This window comes from Dromaius novaehollandiae, chromosome 1 (genome assembly GCF_036370855.1).
Source record: "Dromaius novaehollandiae isolate bDroNov1 chromosome 1, bDroNov1.hap1, whole genome shotgun sequence".
Taxonomy (NCBI): Eukaryota; Metazoa; Chordata; class Aves; order Casuariiformes; family Dromaiidae; genus Dromaius; species Dromaius novaehollandiae.
The window spans coordinates 53333831-53354123 of NC_088098.1; the positions used below are offsets into that span (position 1 = coordinate 53333831).

The following is a 20293-nucleotide window of genomic DNA, read 5'->3' on the forward strand; positions in this document are numbered from 1 at the left end:
GGGATGTGGGGGGGAAACGTGTGCTACGGCGGTACGTATAGGTGTGTGGGAGGGGTGTGGGGTGGGGGTGTGTATGGGGTGCATGGGAGGAGATGCAGGGTGGGGGTATGTGTGGGGCGTGTATCAGTGTGGGGTGTGCATGGGGTTGGGGGGTGTGACGGTGTGAGGGGTGGGAGTGTGGGGGGCAGTGTGCGTGGGGGTGGTATGGGGGGGAGCTGTGGTGTGGGGAGTATATGGGGGGTTGTGGGGTAGGAGCGTGCGTAAGGGTGCATGGCCGTGTATAGGGGTGCGTGGGATGGCGTGGGGGTGGTGGGTGTGTACAGGGGACGCAGGTGACCGGGGTGCATGGGGGGCGCAGGTGCATTGTGTGGGGGTGTTGGAGGGGGGGTGCATGCATGCACACGCACCTCCCCGAGCCCCAAACGCAGGGCCCCCCTGCCTGCCCATGGTGGGGGACGCTGCCCTGCATCGCGGGCCCCCCCACCCGCCATCCCTGTCCCCCCACAGCAGCACCCTGCCCACAGCGGCCCCCGTGGGGGGTTGGTGCTCGCCTGCTGCGTTAGGGGCCCGTCAGCGCGGGGTGGGTGCAGCGAGGCTGCCCCCGGCCTGCTCTGCGCTCGCAACGGGGCCACAGCAGCACCCAGAAGGGGGTTTCTAGGGGGGAAAAATCCAGCGGTAGCCACGGATCACGTTCTTCAGCCTGGTTCTGCTTTCGCGCTCAGCGGCTTGGTACCGGCAGCCCGTTGGCTCCAGGAGATTCACTGATAATCTGCACTAATAAGACCGAAATTAAAAGTAAACACTTGGGTTTTAACATGGTTTCTTAAGCTCTGCAGTAGGAGCCAAAAGTGCTTTGAATCTGTTATGTGGGACGAGCGACACGGTGACCTTCAGGGAGCAAATCCCGTTCCTCCGCAGCTTCTCGGCTTGCTCTGTGCCCGTGTTTCCTGAGGAGCGGGGAAGAAAAGGAGTGTTTGTCCGTGGATATCACTCGCTCTGATGGACAGGGCTGAAGCCATCCACCTCCCAGGTGCAGGCGTGACCCAGTGCATCTCCAGTACCGACAGGCAAAAGTACAGCCCCCCCTAAGCCCTCAACGCAGTTACTCAGGTGTAAGTCTACACCCTCTGTATAGGCCAGAGACAACTGCAGCTGTAGCCCATCCGAAGGTCACCAACCCAGCATTGGTCCGATTTAGCTTTGCAGACGTGGGGGTGCACGTCAGGGGTGTGCTGAGGCTTAGGGAGCGGAGAGTTTATATAGCAAGGTGTGGGGGTTTTATTACTTTTCAGAAAACCGTGTGAAAGGGGAGGTGCTGCAGATGAGCGAGATGGCACCTCTGTAGCATCTGCTTTGTTATGACCAGCTCCTGGCTTGCTTTACCCACAGAGCCAGTCCAGGTGGGCCCATAGCACTTGCAGCTCTACACCATTACTCAGTTCAGTTTTTAGGATTTAACATTCAGCTCTGCGTTACTTTGGAGTTGCTCTCCACAGGAAGTGCCATGCTGGCTTCAGCTCAGCCCAGCTGGCGGGATGGTGTGCGCTGAGCTCACCACAGCGCTGCAGCTATGTCCTAAGAGACTAGGAGGAAGTGTGGGGTCTGTGGGAGATGGGTGGGAGACATCGCAAACCTGGCACTTCAGCAGATGGACCTTTGTTTCCATGCCCGACCACAAAAAAGTGGCAGAGCACCCCTTTCAAAATCACAGCTGGCCATTGGGCTGAGGTTTGCTGCCGCCAGATTCGTTAGCAAAGGTGGTGTTCGCTTCTTCCTGAGCAGAAGGGTAGCCCAGCTGCTCACACAGGTAAGCCGAGAAAAGATGCTCTGCACCACGTTTCTGCCAGGCAAACTGTGGGACATCTCTAGCTCTTCATTACTGAGATGCTGAACTCAAAGCAGACAGCGGCTTTGCTCAAGACAGCCGGCCAAGCCATGAGACAGGAACTCTGGGAGCACTTCATAGGGTTTTAGAGACTGCAAGAACCAGCAAATCTTCAGGGGGGGCCAGAAATGCAAAGTCACCACATTTGCAGCCAAATTCCCAGATGAAGAGAGAGAGACATCTGGTTTTGCTAAAAAGGTGTCTGAAATGCTCTAGTACTCTGGATTAAGAGCTCTACTGGATTTGGAGCCAGTCAGCTATGTAGAGAGCAAAAGCAACTGCTTCAGCTACAGACCTGTGCGGAAGGAGAGTTTTCCTCTTTTCCGTGCTGCAGAGTACACGAAGGGTGAAAAAGCAGAATGACCAGTTGGATGGCTTACGGCACTGTCGCTTCCCGACTGCACCTATGCCCAGATTCACCTTAGCGGCAACAGAGCAAACTGCAGAAGAATTTGATGGGGAACGTGCTTAACTTGCTCTAGTACGCTTTTGTTCTGCCTGAGTTTGAATTAGTTTTTGTTGCAAGGTCTATGAATCAGCTCCTCCACTCAACAGCTCTGTGTAGGAGTTAGAGGCAGATGTACTGGGGGGCTGAAAGAGTGTTTAAAGCTCACCCTGCACCCTGGTGCAGCACTTGTACTCAGAAAAGCAAGCAGCACTACCTAGTCCTTTGTGGAGCACCTTCAGCAGGGCAGATTGGGGCTCAAGGTTGAGCAGTCCCCCTTCACATCCAGCTGTGCACAGCTCCATTTGGGAGGATGATGCATCCAGGAATAACCATCTGTCTCAACGAGACAGACCCAGCTAGCAGGCTGCCTGGTGCTGCTCCTCCGCAGGCCACATCTCCGTTGACAGGCTGCACAGCATTCCCAGGGATGGTGTGCATAGCAAATAAGTTGGTGCAGCAGAACTGTCATCCCCATTGCAAGTGTCAGGGAGGGCATCACATTGGATTAGCAGATCCCATGGACATCCATTAAAGGCTGGGTCAAATTTGGGTGATCTCCCAGAGTTCATCTTCCACTCCCTTCCACAGGGTGCTCCTGATGGGAACTACAGCAGTAACCAGGCTGCACCCTCAGCCCCCTGAGGGCAGCAAGTTTGCCTAGAGCTTTGCTTTCTCATGAGACCCGAAGTCCAGGCCTCTCTCCTGTTCCTACCGGTTCCCTTCCCATTCTCTGCCAGGTCGGGGTAGGCAATGAAACTGCTTCCAAATGAGGCACCTCTCAGTCTACAAAGGCATTTTCACATGGGTCAGTATGCAGATTTCCTCTGGCAAAGCCAGCAGCATTGGGTTTTACTTAACCTGCAGAGACTAGAGTTGGGGAGGGGAGATGGAAAGTCTCTGGGAGTTGATTAAGCTTGTTTAATACTTGGATATGCTTTCCTTAATTGTTTCACCCTGGATGGGTAACTAGCTTTCCAGTGCTGAATGGCTTATCTCTCAGTTACATGAGTGCAGCTGGCAGCAGGATTTGGCTCTGTTGGTAGGTGTTTGCTTGAACTACTTAATTAATGTTTGCAGTAACTTGATATAATCATAATGTGCAGCACTTACATTGCATATTACAGGTCAGCATCCCAGCGGTGGGAATTCAGATGGCTCCTGTGCTGGTGCTGCGGTCCCACCGTCACCTTTCCCTCACAGAGAGGGGGAGACGTGCTGTAGAGGGGAGGCAGCGCTGCAATCGGCCAGCCCTTGGGGCACTGCCAGCACAGGTATTTGTCCTGATCTCCCCCAGAGGTAGGGGTCTCTGGGTCCGGGTGGTTTGTAACATTTTCCTTTCCCTGTAACAGTCTCAGGGAGATCCTGATGGCAAACACCAGTTGCCCTGTGTGTGGGCAACACCACCCAACTCAGCTCTGGGTACTGTGGTCTTCACTGGCTTGGGTTTGCATCCCCTTTTGTACTACAGGCAGTGCTGAATTAAGGCCCATGTTCTTTACAGTAACCCCAAACTATGTACTTATTCCCCATTCATTTAGCCTCTGGAAGTCACAGAGGTGGGTTTTCTTTGTCAGCACTTTGCTTGTTTTCCACAGATAACCTCCTGGATATATCTAGTACTATCTCAACCATCTGGCAGCTTCATGAGCTTCCTCGGTTTGCTTGTGACATGCTTCCTCGCCCCAGGGAGGTGCTTAGGTAGAAGAATGAGGCCATCAACAGCATATGTGGTGCTGTCCTGGACTGGATGCTCCCAGCTGAGCTGGGCTCTTAGGTTTATCAGCCAGCTTGATTCCTGATGCCATGTCAGTTATCCAAAGCCTGGGCTCAGTCTGTGATAATTCAGCCGAGGCTGGCTGGCTGACCTAGAAGCAACGCAACACCTGGCCGTTTTGACCTACAGACCAGGAGCCGATTCTCCAAAGCATCTGGCTTTCAGATGCTAGAGTCCAGGCTGGATGAGTGCAGCTCTGCCCAGCCCCATTACCCATATCCTGTCCTTTGCCTCTGTGTCCCTTCCAGATCCTTTGGGGTGGCTTTTCTCTCCCCTCCTTGATCAGGAGGTGCAGGATATTTGGGTCCAGGCTCCTAACGTGATGCATGGTGATTTTTGGTTGCTGAGCAATACTCACATGTCAGCCTCTGCTTATTTACCTGGCAATTGGTTCCTAGTAGCTTTACTGTCTGTGTAACTCTCAGGATTAGAAAAGAAAACTCCAGTGACTGCCAGGGCTCTGTTTATCCCATGTGATCCCATCGCGGCATCTCCTGTGGGAGAGGCACTAGCAATAGGGATGTCTGCTCTCCCATTTCCTTGCCTCCACCGGGGCGTAAGCAAGGCATTGCAACAAGCTATTTGCAGGAAGGAGGGATGGGGTACCGGAGCACATTTTCTTGCCTTGCTATCAAAACAGATACTGGTGTTTCTTTTCTCATCCTGCTGCTGATGGGCTAAGAGAGGGAGCAAGACAGCCTGCTGAGGAGTCCTGCAGAGTGGAGCTGGCGGCAGAGAATACCGGGATCCTGCTCGGCAGCTTTGCTGACCTGCCTGGTGGGGTCTGCAGGACCAGCTTACCCCAACCTTCGCGCCAAAGAGAAGGACTACGGCCCTACGTGGAACATCAGAGCCACTGCAGGAGACATTTCGGCAGCAATCGTGTTTCCAGTCAGTTATCCCGCAAAGGTGCTCACATATTTTCAAATCTAGGCAGGTCTGGGAGAGTTTCTTCAGTCTGGTCCTATCCAATTTCCCTGTGTCAAAGGAGGGGGAGTGAATAATTTATCTCCTGTCCTCTAGCTCCCTCCCTGCTCAGGTTTCATCTCAGATCTGCTTCTGTACACTGAAGAGATGCTTCAGCAGGAACTCCTGGATTAGCAAGTTACTGACAGGGACAGAGCCAGCCAGTATCATCCAGTGATACAACTTGTCTTTATGGTGCTTATTTGTATGCTGAGAACAGTAGTAAGTGGAGCAGGAGAAATAATATGTGAATAATGCAAATAATAGGATCAGGTTCCACAGTAAGTCTTACTTTTAGTTCCTCTTTTGCCGCATAACTTTAGCATTTAGATTGTCTTTATTGTTCATTATTAATTCAACAGGAGCACACAGAGGCCGTAATTGAATTTGGAGCTGTGTTGTACCAGGCACCACAGAATTAGGATGCAGTCCCTGAAGAACACGCAGTCAGCTTGAGAACGTGTCCCTGCAAGAAAGAAGAAAAGTTATTTGATGTCTTTTTATAGCTTAAGATATGCAAAGATGCAAAAGTAATGGGTGCCAATGTTAGCAGTGAAATCTATTTGATCTTATTAATTTTTAAATAATCCATGTTTTCGTTTCTTTGTCATTACTACATTTCCTCACGTTATCTAAGTACTGTGTGCTGCATTTTTTGCAAAGTATGAGGAAGATTAGTCAAGCGTCTTTTGAGTTACAGGTCATTACAGTTTCCTATGACTACAGAGCTATTTAATAAAAACAATTAAACATTATGACAGGATTTTCTGTTGAGGCATGAATTCACTCACAACTTTGAACAAGCAAATTATTTTTGTGGAAAAGAAAACTAGTTATTCAAGAAGGAGGATTGCAGTGGTTCACACTTTCTAATGCTATATACATCTGAAAAATGACACTGGGATATCATTGCTTTGGATAATGTCATATAAGAATCACAGCTAAAGACTGATTTAAGAAGTTGCATGTATTTTATTATGTACCTCTCTTTACTTTTGATTTTTCTAATTAAAATTTAACATTACCAGTGTGTCTTTATGTAAGTGCATACATGTAAATTTTCAACAAACTGCAAGCTATTTTATATGTAATTTTTTTCAGGGTCCTTTCTCGCAAATTTCATTTAAGGAAAGAGTTATTTGCTTCGATGAGCATTCTCTTAACCAAGGCATTCAGGACTCTTTTTATATTTCCTGGTTGGTTAGTATATTTTGTAGGGGCAACAGTGGAAGAAAATCAAATATGTCCTAAATCACTTCACAAAATTCAGCCAATTCAAAGCTGGCAAGACAAACTCAGTTACATCATGACATCGTGGACAGCATTGCATAAAGCTGCCATCACACTTCAGTGTCATAGTAACAGAGCTTACAGCAACAGAGCCTGCCTCTGCCTTGCTTTTTCCACTCTCATGAAAGTTGGTGGGCAACTTAACAGCTAGCGTAACATCAGCGAAGTGTGCACTGATACAGCCTTTCCTTTTCCTAGGTTCGTGTTTACTGTTCAAATACAAACACAATTCAGCATCAGTTGCACCAGGTCTTGCTACCTGGCCTCTGATGACCACCTGCCTTTGAGGGCTTCTGCTACTACTGGCACATCTGGGCTCCCAGGCTGTTCTTTCACCAGAGAGGGAGGAGAGAAAGGTATGGGGGAGAGAGAGAACAGGGATAAGGGAGGAGAGCTTCACCTGTAATTTCTTTTTTTTTTTTATGTATAAAAAAGGGAAGATGCTAACATGCTCTTGAGTAAGCCTTAAACAGAACCTTTCCCTTCAGACTTAGGCTGTACTAGAGCCTCAGACTGTTTCCTGCACCTCACCTCGCCATCCAAAATGCAAGCAGGAGAAAGGAGGACCATGCCAACACTATTCTCTTTCCAAAGCACTTATGCATGGATGTGTGTAAAGTCCACTTCAACAGGTGAGAGACAAATTACCCTCTGCAAAACCACATTGCCTACTGAAAACCAAGCTTTGGAGGCTGCGTCAGTGACACAGGTAGACAGACAGGTTGCTAAATAGACAGATGGACATTTATGTTGATTGGCAGCAACAATAAATGAAGAAGTTGAGGTGGATATCACATTTCTACTGTGTGATTTTAACAATGCTGGCTGGAAATGAGAGCGGCTTCTTTTGCTTCCCTTCTTCCTTCTCTTGCCAGATGCTGCTTACTCAGCTTACTCAGGTTCTTGTGACCTTCAAACACCTTCCTATTCGTTCTGCTTATGGCACTTTTTCTTTCATTTGCCTCTTTCTCTGCACACAGCAAGGTTAGTGCCCAGCTGTGATGATGGTTTTTGCAGTATGAGCCCCCTCTTTATCAGGATGGTCTGAGGTTTTCTCAACATGCCACCCAGCCTGGTGCTGCAGGGATGCTCCCTTAGAAAACTGCATTGCTCTGTCCTCTCCTCCTCCCAGCTCATTTTCTTCCTGCCTGTCTTCTCCTTTTACATCACTTTTGTCCTCCATATCTTCACTGTTTTCAGCACCTTCCTCTTCAGAACATCCGTTCCTCCTAATTCTGCTCTTCTTGATGTCTTTCCTCCCTCCCTCCACCCTGTAGTCTTTCTACTTCAGCTTCTTCTTATACTCCATTGCTTCTCTGTGGCTGCCTAGTATATCAAGTCCCACTCCCTGCTTCGCACTCTCCATCACAAGTTAGGATATAGCCTCCAAACTTGTATCCCATGTTCTCTAGCCTATGATTTGGGCTGAGATCCTCTCACATTTAAACAAGCCCCACCTTGCTACTGGTACCTGTCCTATAGCATGACACATCTCAAGCATTTTGACTTCTCCATCAAAACGGGAGTTCATGTCTCGGCACCAGGACACCTCTCCTGAATACAACGCTATGAACACATAAGGAGTTTGTGCATTCAGCTCTTCGATCTTATTCATGTGGATGATGAGGACAAGGACGGAGAGAGAGCACAGCGAAGATGAGGCAGACCGCCTATCAGCGCTGAGCAGACACGGGTCCTTGCATCCCCCGGAGCCTCATGTGCAGGAGGATGTCCATGCCCTTCAAGCCATGCCTGCCCAAGCCCTTGCTTGCCCTCCCACTCACCACTGCTTCGGCGGGCTGGTGGGACAGGAGAAGCCCTGCAAGGTGGGGGCAGATGGGCCTTTGAAGTGGTGGCTCAGGGGACACATGGCTGGAGGGAGGGCAGAAGCAATGGCCTCTGAGGGCGCTGGCCTGGGGTGGCAGGGGGAGACCCAGGCAACTCTGCATCCTGTGGCCTGCAGGGAACATGCCCGTGCCCCCACCAGGAGCCCCCAGGAGAGCAGGGCCCCCGCCAGGCACGTGGTTCCCAGCAGCACCTCCGCGGCCCCTGCGCAGACCTGCCAGAGAAAGGCAGCGTGGCGGCGGTGAGCCCGCTTTGCTGAGGCCCGCGGGCCCCGCTTCTCCCACCACTTTCTCCAGCCACGGGGAGGCCCCTCTCCTGCCCCAGGGCAGCCAGGACATGGTAGAGTGGGCTCCGGCTGACTACCGAGCCCATCCTCCCCAGGGCTGTAGGCCTCCTCCCGCGCTGGCCTGCCATCGGCTCTGCCCTTCACCTGCCTGGAAACCTTCACCCTGCCGGGGTCGTGACAACACAGCCGGTGGCATTGCAGAAGGGGGAGCCGCATGGCAGGGCTGGGAAACACCAGGCCAGCCCCGGAGGCCAGTGGTGGGAGGAAGGGGGCAGGCCTGAATGAAAGAACTGGGAAAGGCAGGTTAACACGGGAAGGAAATTTCAGGCAGCTCCTGGGCCAGCAGCGAGATCGCTCATTTTATTAAAACGGTCTTTACTTGCCACGTCCGTGCTCCATTTCGTCTTCGCGCCAACCCTCACCACTTATGTAGGGCAATTTTCTAGGGTGCTTCGGTCTAAGATGCGCTGGCACAAAGCCATCTAACATCCAGGGGGCAGACGCCAAGCCAAATCCAGCTCTCTGCAGGCCAGCGAAGGACTACGAGACATTAACCTTTTATTTATGTCACCAGATGTCTCACTTTAAAGAGACAAACCAGCTTGCAGCACAGATGCATTAAAAGTTTAGGGGTCAAAGTGTGAAGGTCAACCTGCCCCGGACAATTATAGTGCTGGTGGGGTCATGTCTGTTTTTCTCTGTAGTGGCTACACAAAATACTGCAAGGAGGCAGCTAATGCCGAGTGGGGAAAAGCGGGGCTCCGAAAACAGAGCCAGGCACCCAGACAACACTGCTGGCTCTTCCGGAGCGAGCAGCGCTGTTACGAGTGGCAGCAGCCTTCGTGGGTGGGTTGAGGGGGGCAAAACTGCCCAGCAGCACCAGGAGCAGCAAATGATGGTCAGGCAGGGGCTCACTGAACTCCCCGCAGCAGCTGTAAATGGCACTGAGAAGCACAGAAAACAGTGATGGCATGCTCGGCCTGCGGATCGGAAAAGCCGCTGCCTGCCAAAGAAAGGGGACACGGCTCTCGCCTCGCTAATTCTCTCCCCAGCGGGAGAAAAGCGGATTTCCCCCGCCGGGCGCGGCAGGGCCGCCCACGGGGCGCTGCCCTCCCTCTCCGCCCCGTGGCAGAACGCGGTCCCGGGAACTTTGACCGCATTCTCCACCCGTAGCGCGTGTCATCCCGCGCGCTCGCGAGATCGGGGGGGGGGGAAGCGCCTGCGCAATGCCCCATGGGGGCGGGGTGCCTATAAGTAGGACGCGCGCGGGCTGTTTAGGCCCTTCCGGCGCAGCGCGGAGGCAAGATGGTTGGTGCTGCGGGGGACGGGGGGAAAGGGCGGCCCGGTTGGCCTCACCATCCGTCGCGTATCGCCGCCATCCCGGTCCTCGGCGGCTGCCCGGCCCGGCTCCCGCCGCGCGGGGGCCCCGCGGGTAGCGGCGCAGGGCTCATTTCGGCGCTCGGCCGGGGGCGGGCGGGTCGCCGCCGCCTGAGGGTGGCTTTGTCCGTGGTGGTGCCCGGTGGCCTTTTAGTTCAAAAAATATATATATATTTTTTTTTGAAGAGCTGCTATAAGTGAGGTCTTGCTGGTGCCGGTGGTCTGGCCCTGGTGTGTTTCCAAGTCGGAGGCGCCGAGCCTCCGCGTGAAGAGTGGGACTTTGCTCCCTTGTTTGCTCCTGGTACTGCAGCGAGGCCATGGCAGGGCTGCAGACGCAATAGAGTCTCTCTAGTGATAGAATTCACCAGGTTTTACTGAAAAAGGTCAGATCTCCTGCTTGGTAACGTTATATGTAATGTAATATGCGAAGCAGTGCCTCTGCTGTATGTATACATTATATGTATACATAACATGCGAAGGTACTGTGCTAAGAGTCTTCAGTCTTAATATAGGTGTCAAAATTTGATTTGGCTGGGCCTGAGCACAAGTTTTGCAATTAGTCATAAAAACAGTTTGTTTTGAGCGTGGTAAATTATTTCCTGCTTGATGTAGCTTTTTCTTGAAAAACTACTACTCAGTTTTCCCTGGTATTGATTGCTTGCTCCTTTTTAACTGCATAATTTTTCTTGCTATTCAGAGATGAGGTTGGATGGGTAGTTCTTTGGGCTGAGAGTTCTCAGAATAGTATCCAACTTAGCTCTCATATTATGGAGTGAGACTGCAGGGTTGGTAGTTAAAGAAAACATGTTTGAAATATCTGCATTCTAACCTGAAGCAACTAGCTCAGGGTGGATGTTAAAATGCTGTTTTATTGCAGCTTTTCTAGAATTTTTCTGGACTTTTTTCGTAATGAGTTTTTTAATATTTATTTATTAAAACATAAGGCTATTTATGCTTCTCTATTTCTCAGCTTCTGGGGTGCATTGAAATCAGGATGGCATGCTGTGGCCATGTTAACAGCTTGCACGGTTCCATTACTAGTGGCACTTGGTTTCTTAAATTAGGGCTGAATGGGAGGGGATGTTAAAGAAGTGTAGTTGAAGCATTTGGATAGCAGTATTATGACAATATTGAAATGGATTTAACAAGCTAAACAGCTGATGTTAAAAAGAATTTCTAGAATGCAAAGTGTCTATATGTAGTGTTTGTTTAATGCAAGAAGAAAATTGGCAATTAGCCCTTGAATGTGGAGAAGTGGACCTCTGAAACATGCACTAAAAGCTCATTTTCTCTCCCTAGTCTCACCGCAAGTTCTCAGCTCCCAGGCATGGGTCACTGGGCTTCCTGCCCCGCAAGCGCAGTAGTAGGCACCGGGGCAAGGTGAAGAGCTTTCCTAAGGATGACCCCAGCAAGCCTGTCCATCTCACTGCCTTCTTGGGGTACAAGGCTGGCATGACTCACATTGTCCGTGAAGTTGACAGGCCTGGATCCAGTATGTATATATGTTCCTTTTAATAGGAGAATTAGGTTTTTTCTTACAAATGCTGAAAAATAACCTGCTTATAGGTATCTCTGGATTTTAGTCCTTGCTTGTCTTCACCTAGTTCCAAGCCCTTTTTGAGTGGGAGGAAGGGTGTAAAACACCCAGGCCCCTCCCACTTCAGTGTGAATGATGTCCTAGTGTGAAGACTTTGTCTAGCAGTGCTTGTTTTTTCTTATTAATGGTCCTGTTTGAGATGCATGGTGACTTGCAGAGGAGCCTGATGGTGTGCTTGAGCTGATGGCTTGGTTTAGCTGTACTGTAACAAGCTGCTAATGATGACCTCTTCTCGATGGGCGGACATAAGTAAATCGCCTTTGGCCTTTTTTGCTGATTGTCGAGTCCTGAATGTAGTTCTGTTACTAGCTACCATCCATTTTGCCTATCAGGCTCTGTCCATGTCTGCTGCTGAGCCAGCCTCAAATTTCTGTAAGGCATTTAATTATTACTTGTATTCATCGACTATTTTACCATGCATCTTCCTGGCCTTTGTGAAGAGAACATGGCTCATTCAACCTTTGATATCAAGCATTTGGGGGTGTGAAGGATGGGAGGATGTTTAATAGCGGATACTGATATTAATTGATATACTATATTTCTGTCTTCATCCAGAGGTGAACAAGAAAGAAGTGGTAGAGGCAGTCACTATAGTAGAGACTCCTCCCATGGTCATTGTAGGCATCGTGGGCTATGTGCAGACTCCCCGCGGTCTCCGCAGCTTCAAGACCATCTTTGCTGAGCACATCAGTGATGAGTGTAAGCGTCGCTTCTACAAGAACTGGTAAGAGAGGGGCTTTTGCTTGTTGCCTTAATCTCACTCTACAGTCTGCTGTTTTGCTGGGTTGCGGGTTATGCTAGTACAACTTTCTGAAGCATCTTTTCAGCAATTACTGTTTGGCCTTGATGAGCTAGCCTAATAATGTGATAGGTTAGAGCTGGCTACTTTAGGAGGGTGACAACATAATGTTGGTTAATGCCCTCTTTGACATGAGGGTGACAGTGTTGGCATTTGCCTAAGATCTCCCTAGCAGGCTACATGTGATGAGCTTTCGACGGGCGGACATAAGGAAATCGCCCCTGGCGCTTGTTGATGAGTGTCGAATCCTGACTGTAGTCCTGTTTTCTCAGGAAAGGGGAAGACAAGTGTTACTTCTGATTACTCTTCCAGACACTGTTGTTCTGATTCAAAGTATGCGCATCTGCCTAAGTGGCTCCAGTATGTCTAGAGCTTAGAGCCTGTTTATGAATTTTGCAGGCTGAAAAGAGGTCAGAGAAGTGCAGTAAAGGTCTCATGGGTGTCACAGTAATGATCTTACTGTCAGGCATAGCTCAGACTTACAAGGGGGGAAAATTGCAATATTGTGAAGTGGATAACAATAATGAAAATTGCTTTAAAGGGTTGTTTTTCTGTTCAGACTTTCTCTACAGTATATTGTCTTCTGTACTGTCAATACTAATGTGCTTTGGAATTCATGGCAGCTCCGCTCAGCTCTGGCAAACCTGCCTCTGTCTGATGAGCTCCAGGCTCCGCTTGCCAGTGGAAAAGATTCCTTAGAAGCTGGCAATGAGCCGAAACCTGCTAAGGTGGCAGCTCCTTCCGCTCATCCCCGCTTTCCCAGGGGATCGATGAAGGGCTTAGCCAAACCTTGTCTCTGCTCTGCTCCTGAAGGCACAAGTCCAAGAAGAAGGCCTTCACCAAATACTGCAAGAAATGGCAAGATGAGGAGGGCAAAAAGCAGTTGGAGAAAGATTTCAATAGCATGAAGAAATACTGCCAGGTTATTAGAGTCATGGCTCACACTCAGGTAAGTGTCTGCAGGACTCAGGTGTACTGTGGGAACACCTAAGAGTATGAGCATAAAGCTTGCTCTGTTTCAACAGTCAGGTTTCTGCCCTGTGTTTGTGAATCATGGTATAAATATTAATACTCTTTATTCTGTGCAAAGTATAGGCAGATGCTTATAGTAGCCTCAAAGGTAACCATTAGCAGTTCTGTGAAGCACTGTGCAGGGGAGGCTGAACCGTAATGAGAACTCCTATCAGCAGGCCTGAGTCTGAGGTAGACCTGAGCTCTCTGGATTGCAGCTACAAATGAAAATAGAGCAAGTACTTAATTCTAGGGTGTGTTCACCTTAATTTCAGGCTCAGGGAAGTGTTATGTAGGGGCTGCAAGCACTCAAAGCCCCTTTCAGTGGCTTCTGTCAATCAGCTTGAGGAGGTGTACTGCTGAGTGGTGTGGTAGTTTTTCCCTAGCCATTGCAGTTCACTGCCAAACTTTCCTGGGAAATGCAGTTAAACCTCTGGGTTGGCTGTTAGTGTAATCAGATATACTGCTATGACATTGTTCATTTTATTAGAATTAGCTTCCCATTCTAGGCAGCAGAGGTAGTACTGTGGCTGCTGTTGGTACTTGTCTCAGTCCCTCTGTGCTAAATATGGTAAAGGGACTGTAAATGTGACCTTGCCTAAAGTGCCCTTCAGCATAGGAGGCTTTACCTCCTCCCCTTCTTTGGAGCATGTCTGGTGGCTGTGGGGTTGTAGGCACTTGTTAACTCTGTGTCCCCATGGGTAGTTCGCAGCTTCCAATTATTTTGGCTTGTCATTTAAGCTTTGACAGAACCTTTGCCCTCAGGGTAGGGTCTTCAGTACTTTGAAGTTGTTATCCTGGAAAACAAATATGTTTAGAAGAAATTGATTAGGCCAGGACTTAGAAAGTTGCTGGGACAGCAAATACTACATCCATCTTGGAAGAACAGCAGCTAAATTCCATCCTTTCTATTTTCCAGATGCGTTTGCTCCCACTGAGACAGAAGAAGTCTCACCTGATGGAGATCCAGGTGAATGGTGGCACTGTTGCTGAGAAAGTGGATTGGGCCCGAGAGAAGCTGGAACAGCAGGTGCCTGTATCAACTGTCTTTGGACAGGATGAGATGATAGATGTCATTGGAGTCACCAAGGGCAAGGGATATAAAGGTAAACACACTGTTGATGTTCTCTTTGTGATCAGAACACAGATTTTAATGAAATCCCAGTCTGTTTTTATGAGTACTTGGGCCAAGAGTGGGTGAGGGAGTATTCAACACTGCTGTCGCTGTTCTGTGATGAAACCATGGAATAAGCGCTGGGCACAGCGTCTGACATCTATGAGGAGTCATTCCATGCTGCCTTCCTTCTGAGAACGCAACCCAGGGACAGCTGGGGGAGGGATGTGGGTCCCTCTGGGACAGGCACTTCAGCAAGAAATACAGTTAATTCCTGGTATGTTGAGTCTTGAGCTTATCTTTTGCCCAGGGACAGCCACTTGAAAAGGGTATCTGTACCTTAGTTGAACAATTAGCAACACTGCTGTGTTTTCTTGTTTCAGGTGTTACCAGCCGTTGGCATACCAAAAAGCTGCCCCGCAAGACTCACAGGGGCCTGCGCAAAGTGGCCTGTATTGGTGCATGGCATCCTGCTCGTGTGGCTTTCTCTGTGGCTCGAGCTGGTCAGAAGGGGTATCACCATCGAACTGAAATCAATAAGAAGGTGTGTGCACCTTGTGCCTCTGAACTGCTATGAAGAAACTAAGGCTGGCCAAGGTTACTGCATGACAAGGAACAGATTGGAGAGTTTTGCCATGGTAGCTTAGCTCTGGTTGAATGTAATCTTGAGTGCAGTAACCAGTATTGTCCTCTTGCAGTACGGCTATAACTGCTTGTATTGGCAGGGGCTGGCTGACATTTTGTAGATCAAGAAGCAGAAAGAGGAGTTGCATGTCTTTGCATAGTGTGCAAATAAATGGCCAAGAATGTCTACTTGGAAGAGCTCTGATTCATGTCCTAATAGGATGCTTCTCTGACATGCCAGCTTTGTTAGCTTTATGTTGGACGGCCATAAGATTTCTGTACGATCATGATTTCAAGTACAACAGACACTTTTGTCCAACTCGATGTAGAGTCATTTCCATGTTGGCTGATTTGGGGCCCTTTCGCCTACTGTTTGCTGAGCAGAAATTTTTGTCATTTTAGATCTACAAGATTGGCCAGGGTTACCAAATCAAGGATGGAAAGCTGATCAAAAACAATGCATCAACTGATTATGACTTGTCTGACAAGAGCATTAACCCTCTGGTGAGTTGTTGCAGTTGTAAAGACAGTCTGGTCTTAAATTGCAATGTTACAAGGCAAATGGGATGGGTACGAGATGCAAAATGATTGAATGAGGAACTCTTGAGGGAAAAACTCAGTTGCTGTAGGAGGTGATGTTGCTGAGTCATTCTCAATGTTGAGTTGTGTAACTTTTGCTTATGTTTAATACTTGGCAGCAATATAAAGGGATGCTATAAACCTAGAAATGATACTCATGTAGATAAGGATAATTCAGCAGAGAGAGCAGTTTTTGTTCTGTCAGCTGCTTAATATTGCTGTTCTCTGTAGAAGTCTTGCAGCAGCAGCAAATAAACTGCTGTAGCAAGAAACTTGATCAGTAAAAATGTAATACTGGAAACAATTTCAGTGAATGTAAGAATGGCTGAGACCTGGAAGTAGTATAAGATGTCAAGCTGTAGGCAAACATGATCACTTTATGCAGAGCAGAGAAACCAGAACTGACTGTTGTCTCCTTATTCAGGGAGGCTTTGTCCACTATGGCGAGGTGACCAATGACTTTATCATGTTGAAAGGCTGTGTTGTTGGGACCAAGAAGAGGGTCCTAACCTTGCGCAAGGTGAGTAGCACAGGCTGCTGTGAGGTGGGCTGGAACAGCTTCGGTTAGCTGCACTGCCTGTGATAACAGGTGCCTTAGCTTGCTGCTGTGGGGATTCGTATAGCCAGCTGGAGAGGAAGGCCTAAAGGAAGACTACGGGATACGTACACAAAACCACCTAATATTCATGACCTCAGGAGTAGCATTGAGTACCTTTCCTTGTTATTTTAGTCTAGGCCTGTTTGCAATGAAAGATGCACTTTAGGGTTAAGAATTCTTGTGGATCATCAGGATGCTGGCAGGCAGACTTGAGCTTGCCTCTGCTGATGCTCATGTGGGCTGACCAGTCTTCAGCCTTAAAGACCAAAGGTGCCAGCTGGCTTATCAGCAGATGTTCTTCACGTAGTAATGACTGGAGCTTAGGGTCAGAATAATCAAGGAAGAATTTTTTTCCATGGAGGTGATAATGGAATGTAGCCAGCATTGCTGTGGTGAGGTAAATTGAAAGGGTGCTGCTGCATACTCACCTGGCATCTCTCTTGTAGTCTCTGCTTGTGCAGACCAAGCGTCGGGCCCTGGAGAAGATTGACTTGAAGTTCATCGACACAACCTCCAAATTTGGTCATGGCCGCTTCCAGACAGCTGAAGAGAAGAAGGCTTTCATGGTAAGGATGTGATTTTTCTGGAGCTAAGAAGTTCTTCAGTGTTGCATATTTCTGTGTTGTCTTCTGGCTAATGGCAATTTCTAGCTTGATCTTTGGGCTGCTGCAAGGCTGCAATATCCATAAAACTGTGTAGCTTTGTTCAAGATGGTTTGTCTTGTCAACTTGACTATTTATGACCACAGACAGCAGCTGTGGTCTCATTTCCTCTGTGGCTGCCCTTAGTTCTTGAGAGATGTGGCCCTGTTTGGGCACAAACTGTTTAGTGACAGGCACAGAGCAAGCACCGAGCGCGGTGTCTGACACCTGTGAGGGGTGGCTCCATGTTGCCATCCTTCTGAGAACAGCTCCAGGCAGTGGTGCTAGCAAGCCTGTGAGCTGCAGGCTCTGGATGGCCCTCTTCAACTTTGTCACTTGCTGGGGAAGCAGATCTCTAGTCCCCTGTGCCCTTGCTCAGTATTATGCCCTTGCAGAAGCTGAGTGTGGTGTTCAGCTGCTTGGTTGATGCATGCAAGGTTTTCCCACTAGATGGCACCAACATTTCTTCTCTATTAAATTTTAAATCAGTAATTTGGTGCAATGTGGCTGCACCAAGTTCAGTTTTCTACTGAAAGCTTTAGCTGGGAGGATGGAATTTGGAATTTCCAGCAGGCTATATCATTGAGGACACTTCCTGGCTTAATTTTTTTGAAGCAAATTGGCAGCAGGGGAATTACAGGATTATAATGGGAGGTGATGGGGTCTTCTGTGTGGAATAGGTGAACTGCTGTTAATTTTTTTTTTTTTTCTCCAGGGACCACTCAAGAAAGATCGTATTGCAAAAGAGGAGACAGCTTAATGTGTGGAATTGTCTTGTGTTCTGTGGCCTGTGTGCCCTCAGAGCAAAAAATAAAGACTTTTAGAGAATTAAAATTTGTCTCTTGTTTTATAGACAGTTTTGTGAAGTCTGGTATTCTTGCTGCAGGTCCTGTGGGCAGGACCAGCCAGACCAAGGAAGCGAACAAAGCTCAAATTCATGAGCGCCCAACTAGTAATAGGGTTCCTCTAATGAGAAAGAAGTCATCATTACGGTTTTCAGAAAACAAAGATTTTTCAGGTGGAACAAGGCTCTCATTTGATGCACTGAAATAGTAAAGCAGCAGGGGTAGTAAATGTGGTGTTTGCAATTACTGAGGTATTCTGCATCTTAATCATCTGCCAGGTGTTTAGAGAGCTCTTTTGAATCAAACTGTGATCTTGAAATTAATGAATGGAGCCACTTCAGATTGTTTAAATATAACTAAATTTCATGTGCCTGCCTGGGGTAGGTGGCTGATTCTAGCTGTTGCCATGGAAATTCACTAGCCTCCAAATGGCAGGAGAAATATCCTACATGTTACATAGTTCTCAGATGCAGTTTGTCACTGGCTGTTCATGAAAGCAGTAGAAGCCAGCAGATAATATGACAAATTCCCACCTAGTGTATCAGCTTATTTTCTCTGAATCCTTTCCCTAGCCTTCTGAAAGGCCCTGCCTCCATCCAGGCCTTGTATAATTGTCTGGAAGGAGGGGAAGGGTGGCATTTTCTTGTTGATCCAACTCTCTTAAGTGCATTTCAGGGAGGAGGAGGAAGAAGAGTTATGAGTGTTGATGTTGCATTACTAGATAGCTGAAAATATTCCCTCTGGTCTTGGAGAGAGAGAGTTTGGCTTATGTTCCCAGCTGAATCTCCTAGTGAAGGACAGAGGAGACAGCACTTGCACTATGCATGGATAACTGATCTTGTGTACAAGCACTAACTGCAGTGTACTGCATCTGTGGGAACTGTGGTGCTATACCAAGAAAGGCAGTGGAAGTCCTGAGTGCTTGTGTGCCTCCAGCCACAGTAGTGAGATCACTCATGTTTCAGGGCATAGCCTCACTGGAGGCTGGTGTAATTTTAGATAACTTTGTTAGTGTATCCTTTACTGACCATAATTGGAGACAAGACACTGATTAGGGCAATAACCTTCCAGATTAACATGCTGAATGAGCTGATGCATAGAGCTGTTCTGAGATGAACCTAATCTGATACTATTTGCTCTAATTGAAATAGAGGAAGATGCAGAGTATTTTGTATGGTGATGCATAAAACCTTTTTAAGATTTAAAAGGTAGCCAGAAGGAGGAAAAACATTTACCTTGTTTCCCTAGAAACCAGACTAGATGACTGCACAATCTGGCTGGCTCCCTGTCAGCCTCATTTAACACATGAACCTGTTGGCTGATTTCAGCCAAGTGTAACAAGAGAGGTCTCAACCACTCTTTTTTAATTTCTTTCAAATTGGCAGTTAGGTAGCAGAGAGAGCTGTAAATCAGTAATCCCTCAGTGTAGGAAAGTATAACATAAACCTTTATCCATCTCAAGGCTGAAGCTTTATGAGCAGCTCTGAAGACTGAGGTTTTCCTGCCTAGTAGATAGCCTTTAGATGGTCTTTTTGCTTGGCTGCGAGTTGACTGTTTTAAAGCACAGATTCTAGCTAGCTTAAAAAGTGCATAGCTCTAAAGCAGCCCTGGTCTGTGGCTGCTGCTTTGATTGTACAGTAAGGGATGTCAGAGGGTCCTGGGATTATTAGGATAAATGGTGATGTGTCAGAGATGAAAATCTGTAGCAAGATAAGCATTGTTAATTCTGCCTTGACAAAAACCTTTCAAGTCTTCTCATTTACAAAGTCCCACTTAGTGGCAGGAGCTCCAGGGGTGCCTGGAGAGCTGGTGAACTTATTTCAAAGTGGTAATGACAGTGGAGGGAATTTTTAGTCAAATTAGCACCTAATTAAAAAGAAGCAATTCTGAAGAAATACTATCCTTGTTGAAGATGTTCAGTGCGTGGCTAATGGGAAGGGCTGTTTCAGCTTGAGCCCTAATGCCAGACTTTGATTTGTTTTTGAAGTGGCAGGTTGTTTGCTGATAAAACTGCATGGGGAGAAAAAAAAATGCAACAGGGGTTTTTAATCCCTTTTTGATTCTGAAATCCCAGGGACAAGAGGATACCCAAAGTCAGGAGGTGGCGCTGCTCCCTCTGTGGATGGCAGTGGCAGAGAGTGTGCAGGACACTTGTCCCCAAGGGCCTGGCCCATGGGGCTGGGCTGAAGGCCCTGGCTGCTGCCTGCTTTGCCAGCAGTGTCCCAAGCCTCCTGGGGGACAGCCTTTGGGAGCAGAGTCCTGTGACACTGGTTGAGGGTGTGCTTGCTGCCCGCGGAGCTGCCCTGCAGGGAATTGGGGCTGCCCCAAATCCTATCCCTGTCCCTCATTTGTTGCGGGCCAGAAAATGTTGTGGGGAGCCTCATGCCAGCTCTGCTGCCCTGCGCCTGCCCCTGCACCACTGCTCCTGCATCAGCTGAGGTGAGCTGGGATCTCACCACCCTTTTTGGAAAGCTCTGTGTGCGCTGTGTTTAGGTTACTGTGTACACAGGACTGCTTGAGCCCTCTCTGCCTCTTCGTGGGCTTCTCTGAAATGGTCAGATGCCTCCCTGGTACTCTGGGCATCGGGGTTGGACCAAGAGCTTCCTGTATGTGG

At 48.4% G+C, this 20293-nt stretch overlaps 1 protein-coding gene, 1 long non-coding RNA gene and 2 other non-coding genes across 10 annotated transcripts; all 4 read left to right on the forward strand.

Annotated features, from left to right (window-relative positions):
• Nucleotides 1-332: 332 nt before the first annotated feature.
• LOC112984625 (uncharacterized) lies at nt 333-6097 on the forward strand. 7 transcript variants are annotated; one of them, XR_003259545.2, is made up of 4 exons: nt 333-795; nt 919-3372; nt 3458-3604; nt 4790-6097. It is a non-coding gene; the product is annotated as an uncharacterized LOC112984625 (long non-coding RNA). The 7 variants fall into 7 exon arrangements; XR_010389363.1 differs by having other exon boundaries at nt 341-1112; nt 3304-3372; XR_003259544.2 differs by having other exon boundaries at nt 342-2366; nt 3304-3372.
• A 3602-nt stretch (nt 6098-9699) lies between these two features.
• On the forward strand, nt 9700-17668 carry RPL3 (ribosomal protein L3). The gene is made up of 10 exons (XM_026101867.2): nt 9700-9802; nt 11171-11363; nt 12024-12192; nt 13081-13216; nt 14198-14384; nt 14776-14936; nt 15419-15520; nt 16020-16115; nt 16640-16759; nt 17550-17668. The coding sequence occupies exons 1-10, from the start codon at nt 9800-9802 to the stop codon at nt 17592-17594; spliced, it is 1212 nt and encodes a 403-aa protein (XP_025957652.1). The 5' UTR covers nt 9700-9799; the 3' UTR covers nt 17595-17668.
• LOC112984712 (small nucleolar RNA U83B) lies at nt 14502-14593 on the forward strand. Its single transcript, XR_003259567.1, has one exon. It is a non-coding gene; the product is annotated as a small nucleolar RNA U83B (small nucleolar RNA).
• On the forward strand, nt 17014-17104 carry LOC112984715 (small nucleolar RNA U83B). The gene has a single exon (XR_003259569.1). It is a non-coding gene; the product is annotated as a small nucleolar RNA U83B (small nucleolar RNA).
• Nucleotides 17669-20293: the final 2625 nt, after the last annotated feature.